This window comes from Pristis pectinata, chromosome 17, assembly GCF_009764475.1.
Source record: "Pristis pectinata isolate sPriPec2 chromosome 17, sPriPec2.1.pri, whole genome shotgun sequence".
Classification (NCBI taxonomy): domain Eukaryota; kingdom Metazoa; phylum Chordata; class Chondrichthyes; order Rhinopristiformes; family Pristidae; genus Pristis; species Pristis pectinata.
The window spans coordinates 23,777,917-23,796,979 of NC_067421.1; the positions used below are offsets into that span (position 1 = coordinate 23,777,917).

The 19,063-nt window shown below is 36.6% G+C and overlaps 1 protein-coding gene across 1 annotated transcript; it reads left to right on the forward strand.

The window, feature by feature from the left end:
* On the forward strand, positions 1–17,511 carry zcchc8 (zinc finger, CCHC domain containing 8). The gene is made up of 14 exons (XM_052032413.1): positions 1–183; positions 3,870–3,912; positions 4,297–4,371; positions 4,478–4,583; positions 4,670–4,747; positions 5,814–5,917; positions 6,590–6,655; positions 6,762–6,822; positions 7,968–8,098; positions 8,438–8,580; positions 10,802–10,926; positions 11,902–11,988; positions 13,332–13,446; positions 16,105–17,511. The coding sequence occupies exons 1-14, from the start codon at positions 9–11 to the stop codon at positions 16,860–16,862; spliced, it is 2,067 nt and encodes a 688-aa protein (XP_051888373.1). The 5' UTR covers positions 1–8; the 3' UTR covers positions 16,863–17,511.
* Positions 17,512–19,063: the final 1,552 nt, after the last annotated feature.

The window sequence follows — 19,063 nt, forward strand, 5'->3', positions numbered from 1 at the left end:
GTGACAAGATGGCCGCCGAGAGGATGGAACTGGATTTCGGGGACCGCAAATTGTTCGAGGAGTTTGAGGATTCAAAACCTTCGCACGTTCGCTTTAACAGTTTCGAAGATGTGGACGAGGTGGAGGGTATGCGGAAGAAGCTGCAGGAATGCGAGGAGAGCGTGGGCTACCTGAAGGCGGAGAATATCCTACTGTTTAAGGGAAATGCTTTTCGCAAAATCAAACAGGGCGCCTGAGGAGCGATTGGCTCGTGTTGGAGAAGCCGCGCAAAGCAGACGGTGCAGAGCGGCCGTTTAACGGCGTTCTCCCGCCGCGGCCGCTTCTTCCCTCGCCGCTCTCGAGCTTTTGCCGTCGGCCTGTTTGGTGGTCGTTACCAGGTTTTAAAAATATAGATGATGGTTTCGTTTGATAGTTCGGCTTCACCCGATAGGCCCAGGACGCAGGCCTGCTCATTCGCCTGGTCTGTGCAGCTTTACTTTCGTTTCCTCGGGAATCTGACTGTAGTAATTTCGTGGAAGGTAGTTTTTTGTTTGTCATCGCTCCCCACGGAGTGGTCGTTGTAATAGTTTTAGTCCGAAGCAAGCAATTGATTTTTGGATTAAGTACATCTGTGACAATGGATGCGTCCACTCAGAATAGTTGTAAATTCCGTGACGTTTCTTGAAGCAGGAAAACTTAATTTTAAGACTCCGTATTAAAACTGCAGAATTTATACACTTGTTCTTTGAAATAGCTTTTGATATACCCGTCTATGGCTAATCCATAGAATGTATGTCTCAGAATCCTGGCTGTCTGGAAATACTCCAGACTTTCCAACAAATATTGTGTATAGTTTGTTCATGGTTGTTGCAATGTGCTGTGATGTTTACAATTGCATTGCACATGTGGTGTCGTTGCGAAGGATTAATTTATGAATAATTAAAGCTTGCATAGTATCTTTAATAGAGCAGAATATCCCGGGTTTTTCTAAGGAACGTACTGAAACAAAATATGAAATGCAGATAACCTAAACCGTGGTCAAAGAGATTTAAAGGAATGTCTTTAAGGACAAAAGTGAGTTTGAGAGATTTACGATGGGATTTCCAAAGCATGGGATCTTGCCAGTTAGATAAATGTTGAAATTATTGTAACTGTAGGATTAGAAGAATACTGATATCTCAAACGGTAGTAAGGCCTGAGGAGATAACTGAGAATATGGATTGGCTAGTCTACAAGGGGATGTGAAAAATTTAAAATTCAAGTGATACTAACTATGAACAGTGGATGAAAAAAACGTGAAGTGAATTATGAAACAGATAACAGAATTTAAATGACCTTGCATTTGCATAAGGTAGAAAAAAAGTCTAGTGGCAACATAGGCAGAGATGTCAGGTTCTCCAGCAGCTGAGCCAAGCCCAGTGTGGAGTTTGATGTTAAGTAGATGCAGGTATGCAGTCTTTGTGGTAATGTGAATATGTGATTTGGAGATTATCTCTGCGTCACATATGACATTAGGGTTGTGAACATTATGAACCTGTTTTAGATACCTGCCAGACAACAACAGCTAGGGAATGGAGTCATTAGGGGTCAAAGGTGATGGTTTTGCTTCTCTAAATTTATTCCCACATTATTTAGATTCTTTATCCAATGTTGTATGGCGAGTCATCAGTCTGACAGTTTAGAGAGATTGGAGGGGTTTGAAGAGTGTGGCGAAGTCGAATTGGTCACAACCAACATGCTTCTCTCAAATGATGACAAGAGGCTGCAGATGCTGGAGTCTGGAGCAACACAAACTGCTAGAGAACTCGGGCCAAGCAGCATCTATGGGGGTGAAGTGGACAATCATCATTTCGGGTCAAGACCCTTCATTCAGTCCAGTTGAAGGGTCTTGACCTGAAATGTCGACTGTCCATCTTCCTCCATAGATGTTGCTTGACCTGCTGAGTTCCTCCAGCGTTTCATGTGTTTCTCTCAAATGATATTTCAAAATAACAAAGGTAACAAATACTAGAGCCGAGCATAGGTTTTTGAGGGATGTTGAACATAACAGTTCAAGCATGGGATGAGAAGTTGTAAGTGGAGTCTGAAGCCACTGTATCCCCCAGTGTTGACTTGGTATTCTGTCTGCATTTATGGTGTATTTCTAAATCGAATGCCAAAGTAAGCCACTTCAAATGAGTACCTGGTTGTATTTTTGAAAAGCAAAAAAACCATAGATCCTGCAAATCTGAAATAAAAACAGAAAATGCTGGAAATACTTGTACATTAGGCTGTGGATAGAAAAACAAAATTAATATTTCAGGACAGTTATCTATCCAAACATTGTTCTGTTGATGTATCTGTGTTCTGATTTGAGACTGACAGTGCCTGATATGTGGAACATATAGCCCAGAGTTAGAATGTTGGATCCACAACAGTATCCAGTTAGGAAAAGTTGGTTTTCCACACCACACTGATAGCTCTGGAGTCACATGCAGGCCAGACCTGTGTTAGGACCGCAGATTTAGTTCTCTAAAGGATGTTAGTGAGCCAGATGGGTTTTTTGACAATTCAGTAGTTTCATGGTTAATATGAATTTTAATTTCAGATTTAATTAATTACTTAAGTAAATTACTTGGCAGCCCTGATGGGATTCAAACTTATCTCTGGATGATTTGTTAATTAACTACTAGGCCACTAAATTATAAATGTTCAATAGATTATTCTGTTGACAATTCAAAAAGAGTAGAAGTTAAATTCAGCAAGTTCAGAGTTATTTTGATTACTTGGTCTTGGGCATATATTTGATGCTAAGCTGAAGGAGAATGAGATTGGGTTAACCCCTCACCATTTACTAAAATATGAAAGATTATCACAACATTGGTGTTATGCAAAGAATGAGCAGTAATGTCTCATAAAAGTGGCTGGTATTTTGCTTTGTTACAACAAAATTCTGTGGGATTTGTATATTTGTACACTGACAAATAAGGATTACAGGCCTTTCCCTGGTTACAAACATCTAACTTGTGGGCACCTCATATCTTTGAACGAACTCCCATAAGTATCATTAAATTCAAACAAGAACTAGTCCTGAAAAGAATCCTGTTTACAAGTAATTACCCTGCAGTAATCAGACACCATGGTTTCTTAAGAACAGAGGCTGTTTGTTTCACTGTGGGAGGCCACAAGAGAGTTGCTTTGGAAATTAACAAACAATCGCTTCTAATGGTATTTGTGCAACAATATTCTTTTAAACAATGCAATGTGCACTGATACTTCAAGCCCGTCATAACTAGCCATTGAGTATGGGACATCCTGATTCTGTACCATTATAACCTGATAGGAAGACGAAAAATAAATGTTGATGTTAATTGGCCCTCATCAACACCGTACATTATAATACCGTGAAGGTGTGGTTACCATGTTAAATAATTTTACGTATTTTCTGACTTTTGACCAAAATTAACTTATGGATGTCTATAAAAACAGCCAGTTTGTAAACCAGATTCGGCCCGTATTGTAAATGCAAGTGATTGGCTGCAATCTTAAATTGTGTTTTTATGTTTGTGAATAATTCTGGGAAGGACAGTAGAATCGTTATGGCATAGAAGTAGCCATTTGGCCCATCATATCTACTTTGGTTTAAATGCCATTATGGTTGTTAGTGATTCAAGTTTAAAGGAGGAATACCAACAGAGATTTCCAGTATTACTTAGTAAGTTGAACATACAGCAATTACATTTTGTGACGTGTGGCAATAGATGAGTTGAATAACGAACCACTAGCTGTGGGTGTATTTTAATGTACTGACCAGCTATTCTGTGATATCCAAGTTTATTGTGGATAGGGCAAAATTTATGCTAGAATGCATATTGCCAATGTATTAAGTCTTTTTCCTTAAGTCAGTTAACATCAGGAACTTAAGAGGAAGTTGAACCTGCTAACCCACCCAAGGTAAAATGTATATTGAGTGAGCCTAAAATTTTGCTTGTGATGCTAGATAATGTGTGTATAATGTTTTCTGCAATTATGTAATAATCATATTACACAAAGATATTTTCAATTGTTTACAATGCTATCTCCATACACGATTGAATTTTATATAAATATTTGGCTAGTTCTGTATTCTAAATTTATCTTCAGCATTCAAAGATTTTGGGTATTTTTTTATATCTTAAACTTTTTTGCTTGCTATATTTGTGCAATGTAATATGTTACATAGAATAAATTAGTAAGTGTAGTGATTTGACTAACACAAATGTTAACTTGCGAAGGATTATATCTTTTCTAAGTTTTGACAGTTTTCATCAAATTTCTAACCTTTTTCATCTGTGGCAGTAAAATAGTTGTGAGCGACTCCAAAACAGATGGCCCAATGGTTCAGATCTTATTTATGAATAATAATATTTCAAAGTAAGTTTGAATTTAAATATCAACACTTCAAGTTTTACTTGTTTTCTACTACAGCATTTCTATTTTGATACCAGCTGCTCTGATATATTCTCCAATTTAATTTCAGGCAGTTTCATCAAGAAATTGAAGACTTCATCACTGGCTTGGTAGAAAAGTATGAGAAAGAAATTCAAAGTGACCCTGAAAGGACATCGTTTAATGTGAAACCCCAGGTAAATGGACTGAAATAATTTGAGACAGTACAGATTTTCTTTTTTTTTGTTCTGAAAAGTGTATAAAAGAATACATTTCTTTACAGCCATCAAGTGTGCTGCTAGAAGAACAACTGAAGGTGAAAAGTTTAAATGCAGGAAAGAAAACAAAAGAGGCATTTCATGTGAGTGACAAGTCCAAATATTATCTGCTTTATTAAAATTTGCTTTATTCAGAACTGAAGTCATGCTCTCTGAAGTATTTACATTGGCAAACTCAAGTTTGATCCTTAGTCAGTCTTGAATTACCTGATCTTGTCTAAAGGTAGCCATAGCAGTGATGAAATTGGCAGCAGTGCCTCTAGGTTATTTAGGGACAAATGGACTAAGGTTTCAGCACCTGCTTTTCAGTAGCAAATGCAAATGAGGACTGGATTGAGTTTGGTCAGATGATGGTCATTGCCAACCATCTTGGAGAAGGTGTCAATCAGAGTGATTTATGAAGTTGTTCATATTATTTGATAACACTGGAGGAAATTCTTTGGCATTTCTCACAGTATAAAGTTAGTCAGACAGATATTTGGAAAATCTAAACGTGCAACCTGCCCATTATTTAAATGTAGTGCTTTTCTTTATCCTTTTAATTTAGAAACATTTGCACCGATGATCAAGCACCCATTTACATGAATCCCTTACCAATCCTGTTTTATTGTCCCCATATTACCATCATTCCCCACGGATTCTACCACTCACCTACACATTAGGGTCAATTTACAGTGATCAATTAACCTACCAATCTGCATAATTTTGGGACATGGGAGGAAACTAAGGCACCTTGAAACCAGCGTAGTTACAAGAAGCCATGCAGACTCTACATTAACAACTGTAGAGGTCAGGATTGAACCTGGGTCACTGGAACTGTGAGGCAGCAACTTTCCTAGTTGTACCACTGTCACCTAATGAACTATGAAAGAAAAGAAATGTCTTTGTTAATGTTAAATCTGATTTGGATCTGCAGGTTTTCTGAATGCTGCTTTAGAATATTTGTATTAATATTCCAAATGTTACCATGGCCATTTTATTACTTTTGTTCAACAACTGAATAAAGTTATTTTTGTTATTATGTTACATAATGCATGCAAGTATAGTGAATTCCTTAAGCAATAATATGACATTTCATTAAAAGAGAAACTCTCATTAGTATTCTGCCAATTATTAGCAAACTTTTATAAAACCTTTGTTTTCATGCAGGTTGTGGGAAGTGTTCAGTACTTCACCAGCTTTTGCCTGGATAAACTTGGACAGCCGTTGTTAAATGAGAATCCACAGCTGACAAATGGATGGGAAGTACCCAAGTATCCTAAATGTTGAATGGAAAGCTTTTACATCATTTGACTTGTTTATTGCCCAGCTGAACAATATTTTCTGAATTGATTTTAGACATAACCAAGAAAGATATGGATTTTTACTGGACATATGGGATGTATTGTACTTTGGAGTGAAATGTTTCTCAAATTCAGAAGTCAGTTTTGCAATGCAACTATAGCTATAATTTTAGGATGTAAATTTCAGATGTTTAGCAATGTTCCTGATCTTCTGACTAGGAGCACAAAATAGAATTTAAGTGAATTGCATATAATTATAACTATTATTTTTCAAAATTTAAAACTATATCTGGTTGAGACTGTTTATTTACTGAGCAGCTTATTTAATGGTTTCTTGTGTGTCTTGAAACATTAATGTTCAGTAATAAAAATGTTAGAGTGAAGTGGAGAAATGAAATGTGAGCAGGCAAATGGAGTAGCTATCAATCCAGATGCATAAAACCATTTTTCCACAGAAAATGACCAGATTAAGGCCGAGTTCTACAGTTGTTTGAGTCTGCCCATGCTTTTTATATAACAGTAATTGACTTCCTGTTGAGTTTGAAAACATCCTGTAATAAAATCCTGCAAGTTAATAATGATCAGTAAGTTTATTTAAAGTATATTTTGTGGAAATGAGTAATTCCTGAATGAATTGCAAAGATATCAGCAAGTTTTTGCTCAAGTTGTATCCTTGGATGGACAAGAAGTGGAACTAAAAGCTAAGAGGTATGTACAAGTGTGAGGAGTTCATCTCACTTTTTTGAAGTATAATAGATAGCAAAGGGCTTTGAAACACGATTAACACAGCAAAAACATTTTATATATTAAATAGGCCAAAACCTTGTTGTTTCAACTGTGGTTCAACAGAACATCAGTTAAAAGATTGTCCAAAGGTAAGATCGTTGTGACGTTGTAATGAGATCTTGTTTAAAGTGGGTAGCAGTTACATACATCAGGGTCATGTAGAAGTCAAAAGTTTGTATGCTGATTCTTTCAACAGTTCTTAATTTATATCAAGGTGCAATGCTTCTGTGTATCTGACTAACTTATTTTTCTGTATTAATAGTTGAGCTAAATTCCAGCTGTTTAAACTGTTGTATTTGGTCATCTTGACTCGGTGGTATTAAATTTAGCTGTACTGGAAACTTGTGGGTTCAAGCCAACTCCAGAACTGGTATGCATAATGTAGGCTGACAAATCAGTGAGGAGATGCTGCTTTATTAGAGACATTGGCTTTTGGATGAGATGCTAAACTGCAGCCTGTCTACCAGCTCAGGTTGACTTGAAGGACCTCAGCAACACTCAGAAGGGCAGGGAATTTTTCTGAATTTCGGTTCTCCCTCAACCAACATCTACCATTCTGTTTATTGTGCTTTGTGCAACTTGGATGTTGAGTGATTTGGGACATTTTGACATGAAAATATATAGCATTTTTTTTTCTTTGCTGTGTTTCAATGAGTTATCAACTTTAAAAGTAACAGAAACCTTGATTTTTCTCTGTGGAGTCCTTCTAGTTTTCTTGACAAATGAACTGTATGGTGTGGAACAGCAGATTATGAATTTGAACACTGGTTTCAGTAAAGGTGGCGTTTGTTGGGCCACATATAGGCACCATAATCTGCCATGGGCTAATTCATCAATTAGTTCACCCAAATGGAAAATGCAGTAGTTGTAAAGGGTAAGATATCAGTTTGGTTTGAAAATTATTTGTCATTCTCATTGATCATACTTGCACGTGAGGAATTGATTAATAGCAAGTTACCAGAGACCTGTTATGCCCCAGCATTTGTTCAGGACATGAAGGTATTGAAATAGTTTGGGAAGAATTCTAGTCAGAGGTGGTCATTTTCTTAAATTGATTGATATTCAGAGAAGGAGAAGTTAAACCAACTTGTGAACTTTGGGATGGCAATCAACAAACGCATTAAAGTTTCCACATTGAACGTTCCAGTAGCACACATCTTCAAACTTTCATATTTTGTGCATAGTTGTTAACAACATAAAGTAACTCATGCATATCTTTTAATTAACTTTATAGCCACGTGATCTTGCTCGTATTAGTGAGAAAAGAAAAGAATTCAATGCAATGGCCAGTGATTCACCTCATTCGGGATCTCAACAGCGGTATCATGCAGAGAGGTTTGAAAAGTTCAAACCAGGTGTTATCAGGTAAAAAAATTTATATATTAGTTTATAATAGGATCATGGTGGAGGAGGCCACTTGGTGAATTGTGCCTTTGTGGGTTCATTGGTTAAAGCTCTCAAATTAGTTTCATTCCCCTTCTTCAAGAAAATAAATAACTGGCTTTGTGAAATAGGCTGCCTATATCCATTATTTTTTTTTTAAACTAGCAAATATTTGCATTCTGCTGTAATTATAGAATTCATAAAAAGAGCAGCTCAACAATGAACATTCAATTCTCCTGGAGTAACTTGCCATGCTACAGCTACTCACTTTTATTTTTTTATACCATTGAATAATATTATGTAACTTAATAATTTCTGCAGTGTAGAACTTAAAGAAGCTCTTGGGATGACCGATGAAGATCTCCCACCATTTATCTATCGGATGCGCCAGTTGGGTTATCCACCAGGGTGGCTACTAGAGACTCAGCAAGAGAATTCTGGTCTTGCTCTATATGATGGAAGAGGTGAAGCATTCCATATCTGAAGTTTGTAAACGTGTTGATATTTGAAGGGTTTGTGGTGTGTTTGTAACACTTTCTGATAAATGTATCACAGTACCATTTCCTTTTCTCATTGCCATATGGTAATTTTACATTTTAAGCATACAGTTATTAAATGATTTTTTTTAATACTTCACCTGTTTTAATGTTCTAAGTCATTCTGTGGAGGTTACTGAAAGGCGTTACTGAAAGGCATTACTGTAGCTTGATTCTGCATCATGCTGTTAAGTATGTTTAATATTTATTCAGTGCCAGAATCATAATCTAGCATGCTCTGTTCAATAAATAAAATTTGAAGAGCAGTGAGGAAAACTGGTATGAAACCAGCCAGCCAGAGAATTGCTTTTCCTTTGTATTGATGTTCCCATTGTCAAACATGAAGCCCCAGTGAACAATTTGCTCTTGTACTTGCACAGAATTTAGCAACAGCTTGACCATTAAATATTTTGTACAATAGCATCGTTAAATATATCATGTAATCTCTCCTTGATGAGTTGGTAAATATTTGTAATCTGACAAATGTTTGTTGTATTTTAAAATGGCCATCAATATTTCTGCCAACCCAATGGAATGACTTAATAACAACAGAGTCCAAGCTTAACATTTCATTTTCCTTTGATCTACTGCTTCAGTTTTTCAAACAGCAAATATCTTCAAACGGGTTATTTTGAAATTTCTGTCACAATTTTCCTGTACTCATGGTCCTTGACTGCCTTTATTTTGGTGCAGCTCCCCAGCCAGCAGCTTTCTTCCGGTACTTCAAACGAAAAGCTGTTAATTCATCTTTGAACTATTGACATTGTCATCACTGAGAACTAATCTGTCCATACCCAGCATACCCACATGTGTAAATATCATTGAAATCAAATTTAATCAGGAGTGAAAGTCTCACTTCCCTGTTTTTTTTTCTAACTTGGGCACCATGTGTTAAGGCACGGTTTTGTTGTCGCAACACAGTGGAGACTAGGATTGAACTTGGGATGTATATGGCTGCTTGACTCAGATAGTGAGTTTACTTCACAGTCTCTGGGATGGGGAGGCAAAGTGATTATTTGAGTTTTTGAGAGAATGGTAAGCCTTTGTCCTTGCTGATTTTTGGTGTCCTGAGAAGATGGCTTTGTGTCTTCTCCATGAAGCCAAATTTGCCAATGATTCCAAGGAGAGTGGGAAGGCAAATTGTGAATGAATGCAGCTTGCAAAAGATTCTGCTTTGTTTAGCTAGTGAGCAAAAAAAATTGGCAAATGGAGCATATTGTGGGATAATGGAAAAGCAGAATATGGTTTAAATGGGGAGAGACTAGAATGCTATGGTATAGAGGAAACAAAAGTTGATAAGCAGGTCAGAGAGAAGTCAGGAAGGCAAAATGAATCTTGCCCTTTATTGCAAATGGAATAGAGTTTGAAAGTAGGAAAGTCTTGCTGCAACTGTACCAGGTGTTGGTCATATCACACCTTGTGCACTGCATACACTTTTCATTCAGAGAAGACTCACTTGGTAGATTACTGAATGAAGGGGTTGTCTTAGGAAAGTTTGATCGATAGCTTGATTTATCATTATTGGAGTTTAGAAGATGAGAGGATGCCTTATTGAACAAACAAAATACTGAGGGGTTAGACAAGGTAAATGCTTTGAGGATGCTCCCCTCATTAAGGAATCTAAATTAGGGGTTTTTTTACGTTCAAGAATAATGAGTCACCCATTTAACATTGAGAAGAGGAATTACTTCTGAGGTTTGGGAATCTTTAGAATTTTCTACCCTGTGAGCTGTGGAGGCCAAGTCAAGGACAGTTTTGCTCTACAGTGGATGTGAGGAGACTGTGGTACAGACAAGAAATAGAGCTGAGGCCAAAATGTGTTCAGCCTTGATTGAATACTGGATCGGGCACAAAGGCGCATGCCTTACTCCTCCTCCTGTTTCTTGAATTTTTTTTTGACTGCTGTGGCCCTTTGTTGAATCCCATGATGATGTTAGAGGACTTCGTAGTCTTTATGCAACAATAATGAAGAAAAATCAGTTTTTGTCGAAATCAGGATGATGTGTGACTTATTCAAAAGGATACATTGTGGCATGGAAAGCTAACTTTTAAAAGAAACTGAAAATGGAAGGATTTGTATTCGTTTCTTAAAGTTAAGGATGGTGGGCACAGTTTAACTCTTTCACTGTCATCTTACTTTTATTTATAGATTCAAGCGATGGTGAAATGGAGCATGACAAACAACATCCAAAAGCTTGTTTTCCATCCTATGACACAAGTAAACTAATAGATTATGCAGGATTCAATGCTGTCATTCCAAAAGGGATTCAGGATGTAAGCATTGCACTTGGAATAGTCCAATCTATGTTCCTCCTTTCACTATGTTTAGAGTTCATTCTGAACTATCCCAAATGTGCTGAGAAACTAGTTAACCTGGATTTAGATTTTTCCAGCAATTAGCCAACCATTTACAGTCTAGATGATGAGTGCTGACAAACATTTTGACTTCAGAGAATCACAATTCCGTCATTGCCTTATTTTTCCAACTGGAATCACGGGTGTTATGGAAAGCAAGTTCCTGATCTGCAATATTTTTTCCTCCTTGGTTTCAAGGTTAGTTGTGCTCCTAGTTGAGAGCAGCTGACCCAGTGTAGACCAGGAACTTTCTGGTCCCTGTAGTCAAAACCAAACTTAAATGATCCATCATCAGCTGAGCTATTGCAGGTCCCTTGAATCAAGGTTCAAGTGGGAGCACCCTACTATACCTCTTCCACTAACAGTGTTAGAATTAAGATCTTCTTTATCCTTTTTTAATTTTTTAAAATTCTGATTTCACTATTTATTGCTTTTCATTATTATAAACTTTTAGACCCAGAATGACACCCAGTTGATTGCTTCTGTGAATTTGTTGTCTTTGATGCTTTTGGGACAAGTCCCCTGCAAAATAAAATGCATTGTGGCATGCAGTCAAATCTTTGATCACAAAAATATGAAATGCAACTTTTGCTGGTTGACCACAAGCATGACGGCATCAGCTGTGAAAGTTCTAAATGTTTTTAATACATAAGGCAAAAAGTTTTAAACAGTTTACAGTAGAAAGATATGTAATAAAATTCAACAGTTTTGGTAGCTGTCCTCTGGTTGTTTTCATTTAACTGTAAAAGTATTTTTAATTACTACTGTAATCCTCGTTACATCTGCAACAAGAATGATTTTTATCTCTGATCCATTTGCTGATTATATGAATACCAACAGGTTTTTACTGATTGATTGTTATTCATCTATTGCTTATTATATCTTTGTCACCAGGAATGGAGACAATATGGTTCAATTCCAATGCAAACTCATCATCTTAAGGAACACTTTGCACATCATTTGAATGCTAATTATTTCACAGTAAGTTTTATGATTTCGCATTCTATTTCCCTAGCTTTTTACATTAAGTCAGACTTTTGATGAAGATATTTTAAAAGTTTGAAACCAGAAATCATAAATTCACAGTAGTAAAAAAAAACAGCCAAAATTGACTAATTTGCCATGCAATTGGGATCAAACTTCAGCTTTATTAATGTAGTTCACATCTCTTGGAAAATTATCAACAGTGTTTATTGTGAGGTGCCAGATAATGTAGTATGCATCCCTTTGTGGAAAGGCATGGATTAGAGGCCAGGTACCTCCCAGTAGCAGCATTTTTGTTGCACACTTTCTAATGTGCAACATTAGTTTTTGTGAAATTGGCTTCACCATTGCAAATGATTTAATATTCATTCATGAGGTGATTTAAAATTGCTTAACACTACTCATTAAAACATCGTTCACTAATTGTATCAATAAGTAATGTTAAGTATACTGATAAGTAGTCTAAAGGAGTGAATTGGGTAAAGATGTTTTGTAGAATTTTACAAGTACAGAGAGAAACTCTATCCATCACACCTGTGCCAGTACTGAAAGCACTTTCAAATTTTCCTGTTATATATTAGGGCTGTCGTGGATTCTGTTTCCATAACCATTTGAGTGCACCACATTTGTAAGTTCATCTGATAAATAAGTTCTGTTGAAAAGAACCACAGTTCCATTGGTCTCTCTTCATCCCTCACTATTTAGTTTTCCCCAAAATAAGATAAATTGCTTTGCTTGTGAAATTATGTCCAGTAGTATAAATGAAAATATTGTACAAATATTGCCATTCATAGACTAGAAACAATGAAAAATATTCTGTAATATACTGTTAAATATAACAACAATAATTGAGACAGATTCATGTTATCTCTTCATAAATGAACATTTTTTAATATGTTTACTTAGTGGATGAGGAACAGTAATCCAAACATGCAACGGTCCTCTTTTGAATGGTCCAAAATAACTGGCCTCAACTAGTGTCAGGTCGTTTTAATTTGCCTCAATTTATGTGGGAGAATTCCTATTATTGATCATGATTTTTTTGTTGGTAAAGACATATGTTCACATTAGGTGAAAAGATTGAACCGACATCAGAATGCCCTATAACTAAATACACCCCCAAAATCACTAGCAAAGCACGCCCATGAGAAAGGGTTATCTTGCACAAGGTAACTAAGGATAGCGAGGACCTGCAAAAAGGTATCCCAGGATGAAGCATTATCAACAAGGAGAAAATGTCACACAGTGCAATTTTAATGCTGGCACTATTTTGAACCATTAATATAAAATAGAAGCACTTATTTGTGTATCAACTAACTGGCAATTTCTATTTCTCTTAGACTAGACAAAGTTCAAACAAAAGGGGTTCAGATGCTGACTCAAACCTTGATAGTGTAAAGAAGCGCAAGTCTGAAAAAATAGATGCCTATACTTATGACATGGATATAGATTCAGGTATAGCACTTAAATAGTTCATATTTATTTTGTATTGCATTACCAAAAACAACATAATAAAATGCTTGTTCGCTTTCAAAAGAAAAAGTAATATTGAGATACAAGTTTCACCATGTGCAGATATTCTGATTTATTTTGAGGGAAGGGGCGCTTAAAAGTACAAAAATTGAACCTTGCAATTTCTTTCCAGTTGGAAATGAAGCAAGCCTTTATTTCATACTTCTGAGTTGTAAACTACAAATTGTAACAGGTAGTGGCTTGGCATGCTGTTTATCTATCTATATTCATATCCAATAGACTAAATTTAAGAGTATTTTGTATAGCAAGTCCTATAAAGCTGTAAACACTTAAAGCTATTTGCCTATTCCTCGGTTAATCTCGGGCATTTCCATTTCTTTGGTGAAAGCAAATCAAGAAAAAAATATTCTTTGAGATAGAAGGTGATACTTCTGGAGCAGTTTCAAAATAAAGATTACTTTATATATGTACTTGCAAATTCTGTCAAATCCATATCTCAGGTTTAATGTGCCAAAAGGAGTTAATTACCTAACAAAGATAAGTTCCACAAAACTATTATTAAGTAAGCTGGCAAACTTTGCAGAAAGGAAATGTGATGCATGTTCTGGCTCTAAAAGTGCTTGATCCTGTGTAAAGGAAGCCTGTTCAGTAGCATTTTTACCCCTGTCACTATGTTGATTGATTGGTTTCTTGTACTATTTATGTAGCCAGTATAATAAGGGCAAATTTTAGTTTCTGTTAACTGTTTCTGCATGATGTCAGAATGTACAGTTTACAATGGCCAGGTCTAAAGCAGTTTAAAAAAAATTAACTGTTTGAACAAATTACATATTCTTAAGTTTGTAATCTATTAGTTAAAGATTCTAGACTTATTCTACTAGTATTATCCATGTTTGTATGCTCATCTATCAAAATGTATCCAGAGAATCAGGTATGCTTACCAATCCAACACACTTAGTTTTGGGGTTCAAGGACCTATCCTTGCTGCCTCTTATTTTTCATCTACATGCTGGACCCCAGTGAGATCATTTGAAAACTATCAAATTCCATATGTATCCATATTCCAAATGCTTTTGTTAACTTGGGATGTGACAATTAACAAGCTCTCTTGGCTGTCTCCCACCTTCCACTTTGCACGAGTGTGATCTTTCAAACCTCTGCTTTCCAAATTTTAACTTGCACAAATAAGTCTCGTTCACCTGTTTACATCTTTAAATTATCGCTGTGCCTAACAGCTTGCAGGAACCGAGGGGTACCCACTTGCTTCCTGTTTCCATTTCAACGGCACTTCAGGAATGAGGAACATAGAGGTGTTTTCTCATCCCTCTGCAGCTTTGCTGCTTCTTACCACTGTTACCACCTCCAGCTCTAGTTTTAAATACTGGGATAATGTTAGCATTTTGTACTGCAGTTTTAATTGCTGAACTATTGGCAGCCATGTTTGCAAGTGCCTTGGCCCTAATCTCCAAAATTTCGCATTTTTATTTCTCAACATTCCCTTTTCGATGATCCTTTAGACCTCTTATAACTAAGCTTTTGTTCTGTTCTGACTTTTCCTTCTGTGGTTTGATGTCAACTCTTTCCATCACGAAATGCCATGGGCAGTTTGCTACATTTTAGGAGCTGTTTAAATCCAAGTTCTTGTTTGGATATTGAAAAATAGCGGCCTAAATCTGAAATTTAAGAGAACTTTGGTTTATTTGTGGTTTATTTTGACTTTTCAAAGAGCTTCCAAACTATTCACGCAAATTACATAGTCTGTTGAAGATATGATAGATATTCGCAACTGGAGGCTCTGGCCTCAGCTGTCATAAATATCCTTTATTTGAGAATTCAGCTGGACACAGTAGCTAATCACTTAATACCTAGAACCTGTTTAACTCTACAGTGGCATTTCACCATAGAAGAAAGATATATTAGCTTTCAAAATTTATTATGGGCTGAGGAGAGTTCAAGGGAAATGTCTGTTTTTCAACTAAATATAATCAGTAAATATTCAGATATTAACTTTTGTAATGAATAGTAGTCATTTACCTTTTGCATGTTAAATAAGTACAAGTACTACTAATTGTCTATAAAACAGTTTCAAGTGCCCTGAATGGGATATCAGTTGGGTCATTCCTACTTTGGCTTGCTCTTAGATATTTTTCCTCTTCTAGGATATAATATTCCATATTGGGGTTTAAAAAAAACAGTGAACCATTTTTCTGTCCATTCTATTCTAAACAGTTTCTTCCAAAGACAACTGAAAAGTACAGATTTTTTCATTTTGTTCTGTTCATATATTAGAAGGACCTTAAATGAAAGCAAAATGCTAGAAATACTCAACTGTTTGGGCAGCATCCATGGAGGGAGAAATAGTTTTATTTCAAGTTAATGACCTTTTGTTACAATTGATCATCAACTTAAAAGGTTAACTGTTTCTCTCTCCACAGATACTGTTTGATCTGTTGAACATTTCCAACATTTTCTGTTTTTTATTTCAGATTTCAAGGATCTTCAGGTTTTTTGTTTTTCAGTTAGAAAGACCTTATTATGCCTGTTAATACCCTGGTTGCTTATGACTTCCAGAATATTGTGACTGAAGTTAAGAATTCAGTTCTTCTTCCACTAAGTGTGTTCGCTTTATTTCTCCTGCAGATTCAGAACCTTCAAAGCCATTATGTCATATTCCACCCATGCCTCCTGGTTGCCCAGTAAATTTGTCGTCTCCTCCTCCTCTGCCCAAAGGAACACCCCCTTCTACACCACCTACATTTGTCCCACCTGCACCACCTACTCCAACCCGTCCCCCACTTCCAAAGGACACCCCTCCCTCTACTCCTTCAACTTGTTCTCCAGCAGGACATTCACTACAAGATGGGAATACCCAGTTAGTAACTCCCCAAATTGTGGATAAAACTTTGGATGAAGATATCTTATCATTGGAAGAGCTGGAAGAACAGCAGCGTTTGATCTGGGCTGCACTGGCACAGACTGAAGGTACTGTTAGTGAGACGGAAGGTCCTTGTGATTCTCCTTTGACCAAGAGTTCTACCAATTCCTCACCAACAATAATTCAGCCAGACAACTGCATGGAAATTGAGTCTAATGATAAAATGGGCTCAGTTGAATATAATTTTGGGAGTCCAACTGCTGAAGCATCTTCTGCACCTGAAACTTCTGCAGAATCTATCAAAAGGAACACAGTATGTTTAGAGAAAACAGATGAGGGCAGCACCAGTGCTGATCTTCCAGAAATGCAGGAGAGTAGAATTTCTGCAGTGCCCGACATGAGTAAATTTGCTACTGGAATCACACCCTTTGAATATGACAATCTTTCTGAGGCAACCGGAACTTACCTCAAACTCAGGAACTTGTTGAAGAATTCTCCAAGAAACAAACTGAAAAAGAAATGAATATTTATAAAGGTTCTGAAATTTTCAGTCCAAGGCTTCCTTGTCATGATGTCACCATTTACCACGATGGAGCTTTTTTCCCCACTCGGACCTCACTTCAACATTTTGCAGCAGAGCAGATGTTTTAGTGAACGTGTCAAAAATATGGATGTCAGTGCTCTTTTAATATTTAAGGTTGGTAAAGGGTGAAAAAGTGTCTGGTGTTGAAGAAAGAGGCTTTTCTGTGTAATATTCATTTTCAAAGAGGCACTGTTGAAATTTGTCCTTTAGGCATGGTCTCAGAATTTCTCTTATGTGGAATTAAGTGTACAGTGAATTTTTAGTCATTTCTTGTACATCATTTTTGTTTATATAACACATGTTTTTGATATTACCAATGTAATTTTATATATTACTGCCAGGGATTTTAGTGTACAGTATTTTAATTCCTAATAACTGAATATTGAAATTGTCAGGGATTACTAGGGCTGTTTTCAGGTATTTTATGAATATCCACATATGCTTTAGTTTTTTAAAGCTGCTTCAACCTTTATAATGCCATTCTTTGCAAGGAGTACACAGCCTTGGATTACAGGAATGTGATGAACAATTCTACTATGACATGTTTTAGTATTTTGTGACTGCATTAAATGGCATTGAAATTTGCAGGAAATGTTGTGATCTTGGTCACTCATTTATCATTCTGGAAAAGGTCACCTTTATTGAAAATCTTTGGTAAGCTACCATATGGAAAATTGTGAAATCCTGACCACAACCTTTGAGGCCACTGGGGGTTTTTGTATGGTCAAATAACAAAGTCCACATGAATTAGCACTAACTTCCATTTTCTTACAAGGTTTGAACAATTTAGAGTTGAATATGTTAATGCTACTACTTATTTAAGAAATAATGGAGAGGACATCTCAACAAGTGTCAGTGTTGGCACCAAAATCGAATGGTTGCACTCAAACTCAATGTAGTCCTTCTGCACTTACTTCCTATTGTATTGGACGGGATAATCACAATTTCAAGATGTCAGATTTTCCTTTTTCAATGTCTTGTGTTTAAATCAGTCAATTTTATGTTTCTCATATAACTAAAGGCAAAATTGAATACAGGTCAGGCCCAACTTCAAAGATAGTGCACTCTTGGATTTTCTCATACAGTTGTGTGATATTGAGGCTTTGGAAAACATGCTGGAGATGTCCACAGACTATTTGAGCATAAAAATCATATTTATTGAGATGGATAAGAAGAGCTTGTACTTTGCACTTCAGATCATCCTTCTCTAATAGAATATTATAAACCAAGGAAGGAAATTGTATTGTAGGTTAAAGTTTGTTTTGTTTGAACAGGAGGGATGCAGGGTCACGATTTAATGTTGTGTAAGGTCAAGTCTAAATTGAATATCAGGAGCTAGATCTTTTTCCCAGAGATTATGGGTCCTCTGGAACAGGCTGCTGTTCTGGTCATGCATACTGTCATGAACCAGCAACAAACGAAACACACTGAGCATGATTCAGTGTTAAAAACTATTTTATTAATCACTACTTATGATAATACGTAAAATAAAAGTAAAAATGTTAGTATGTTAGAATTCAAAAATGTTAAACCTCGAACATTAACCCCAAAACTAAACTCTTCGTGTGTGTGTGTGTGACAAAGTCCCAAACTCCAAGTTCAGGAATGGTTCTTAAAGTTCAGTTCCACAAGCCATAAGGTGAAACATGAGCAAGGGCTTCTTCAACAACCACCGTTGTCTGAAGATAAGATGTAGATGTAGAGAAACATAGGGAGAGTAAATACGAAATCCAAATGTTCCACGATGGAACCCAAGCGACACTTCAGTGTTTACTCGGTAGTGACTTCCTCACCCCGAAAAGCATCCGAATCATGGTCGTCCACACACAAATACCTGTTTCCTTCTACAGGTCAGCAACAAAGTGAACTCCACCGGATTACTTCCAACTTCCATACATGGATTTCAGTGGTAGACACAGTTATTGTTTCTCATCCATCGATAGAGAAAACTAGCAGGCTGGTGTCTCTCCCTCCCTCCCTCCCTCCCTCCCTCCCTCCCTCCCAACTTCTTCAACAACATCATTACATCCTTTATCTTCTATTGATGTAAGCACGCCCCACACACACACTCTCTATCTTAAAGGGATTTTCACTGAGTCCGTAACAGCTCCCACCTAAAAAAAATTTTTCCCAAGAAAAAT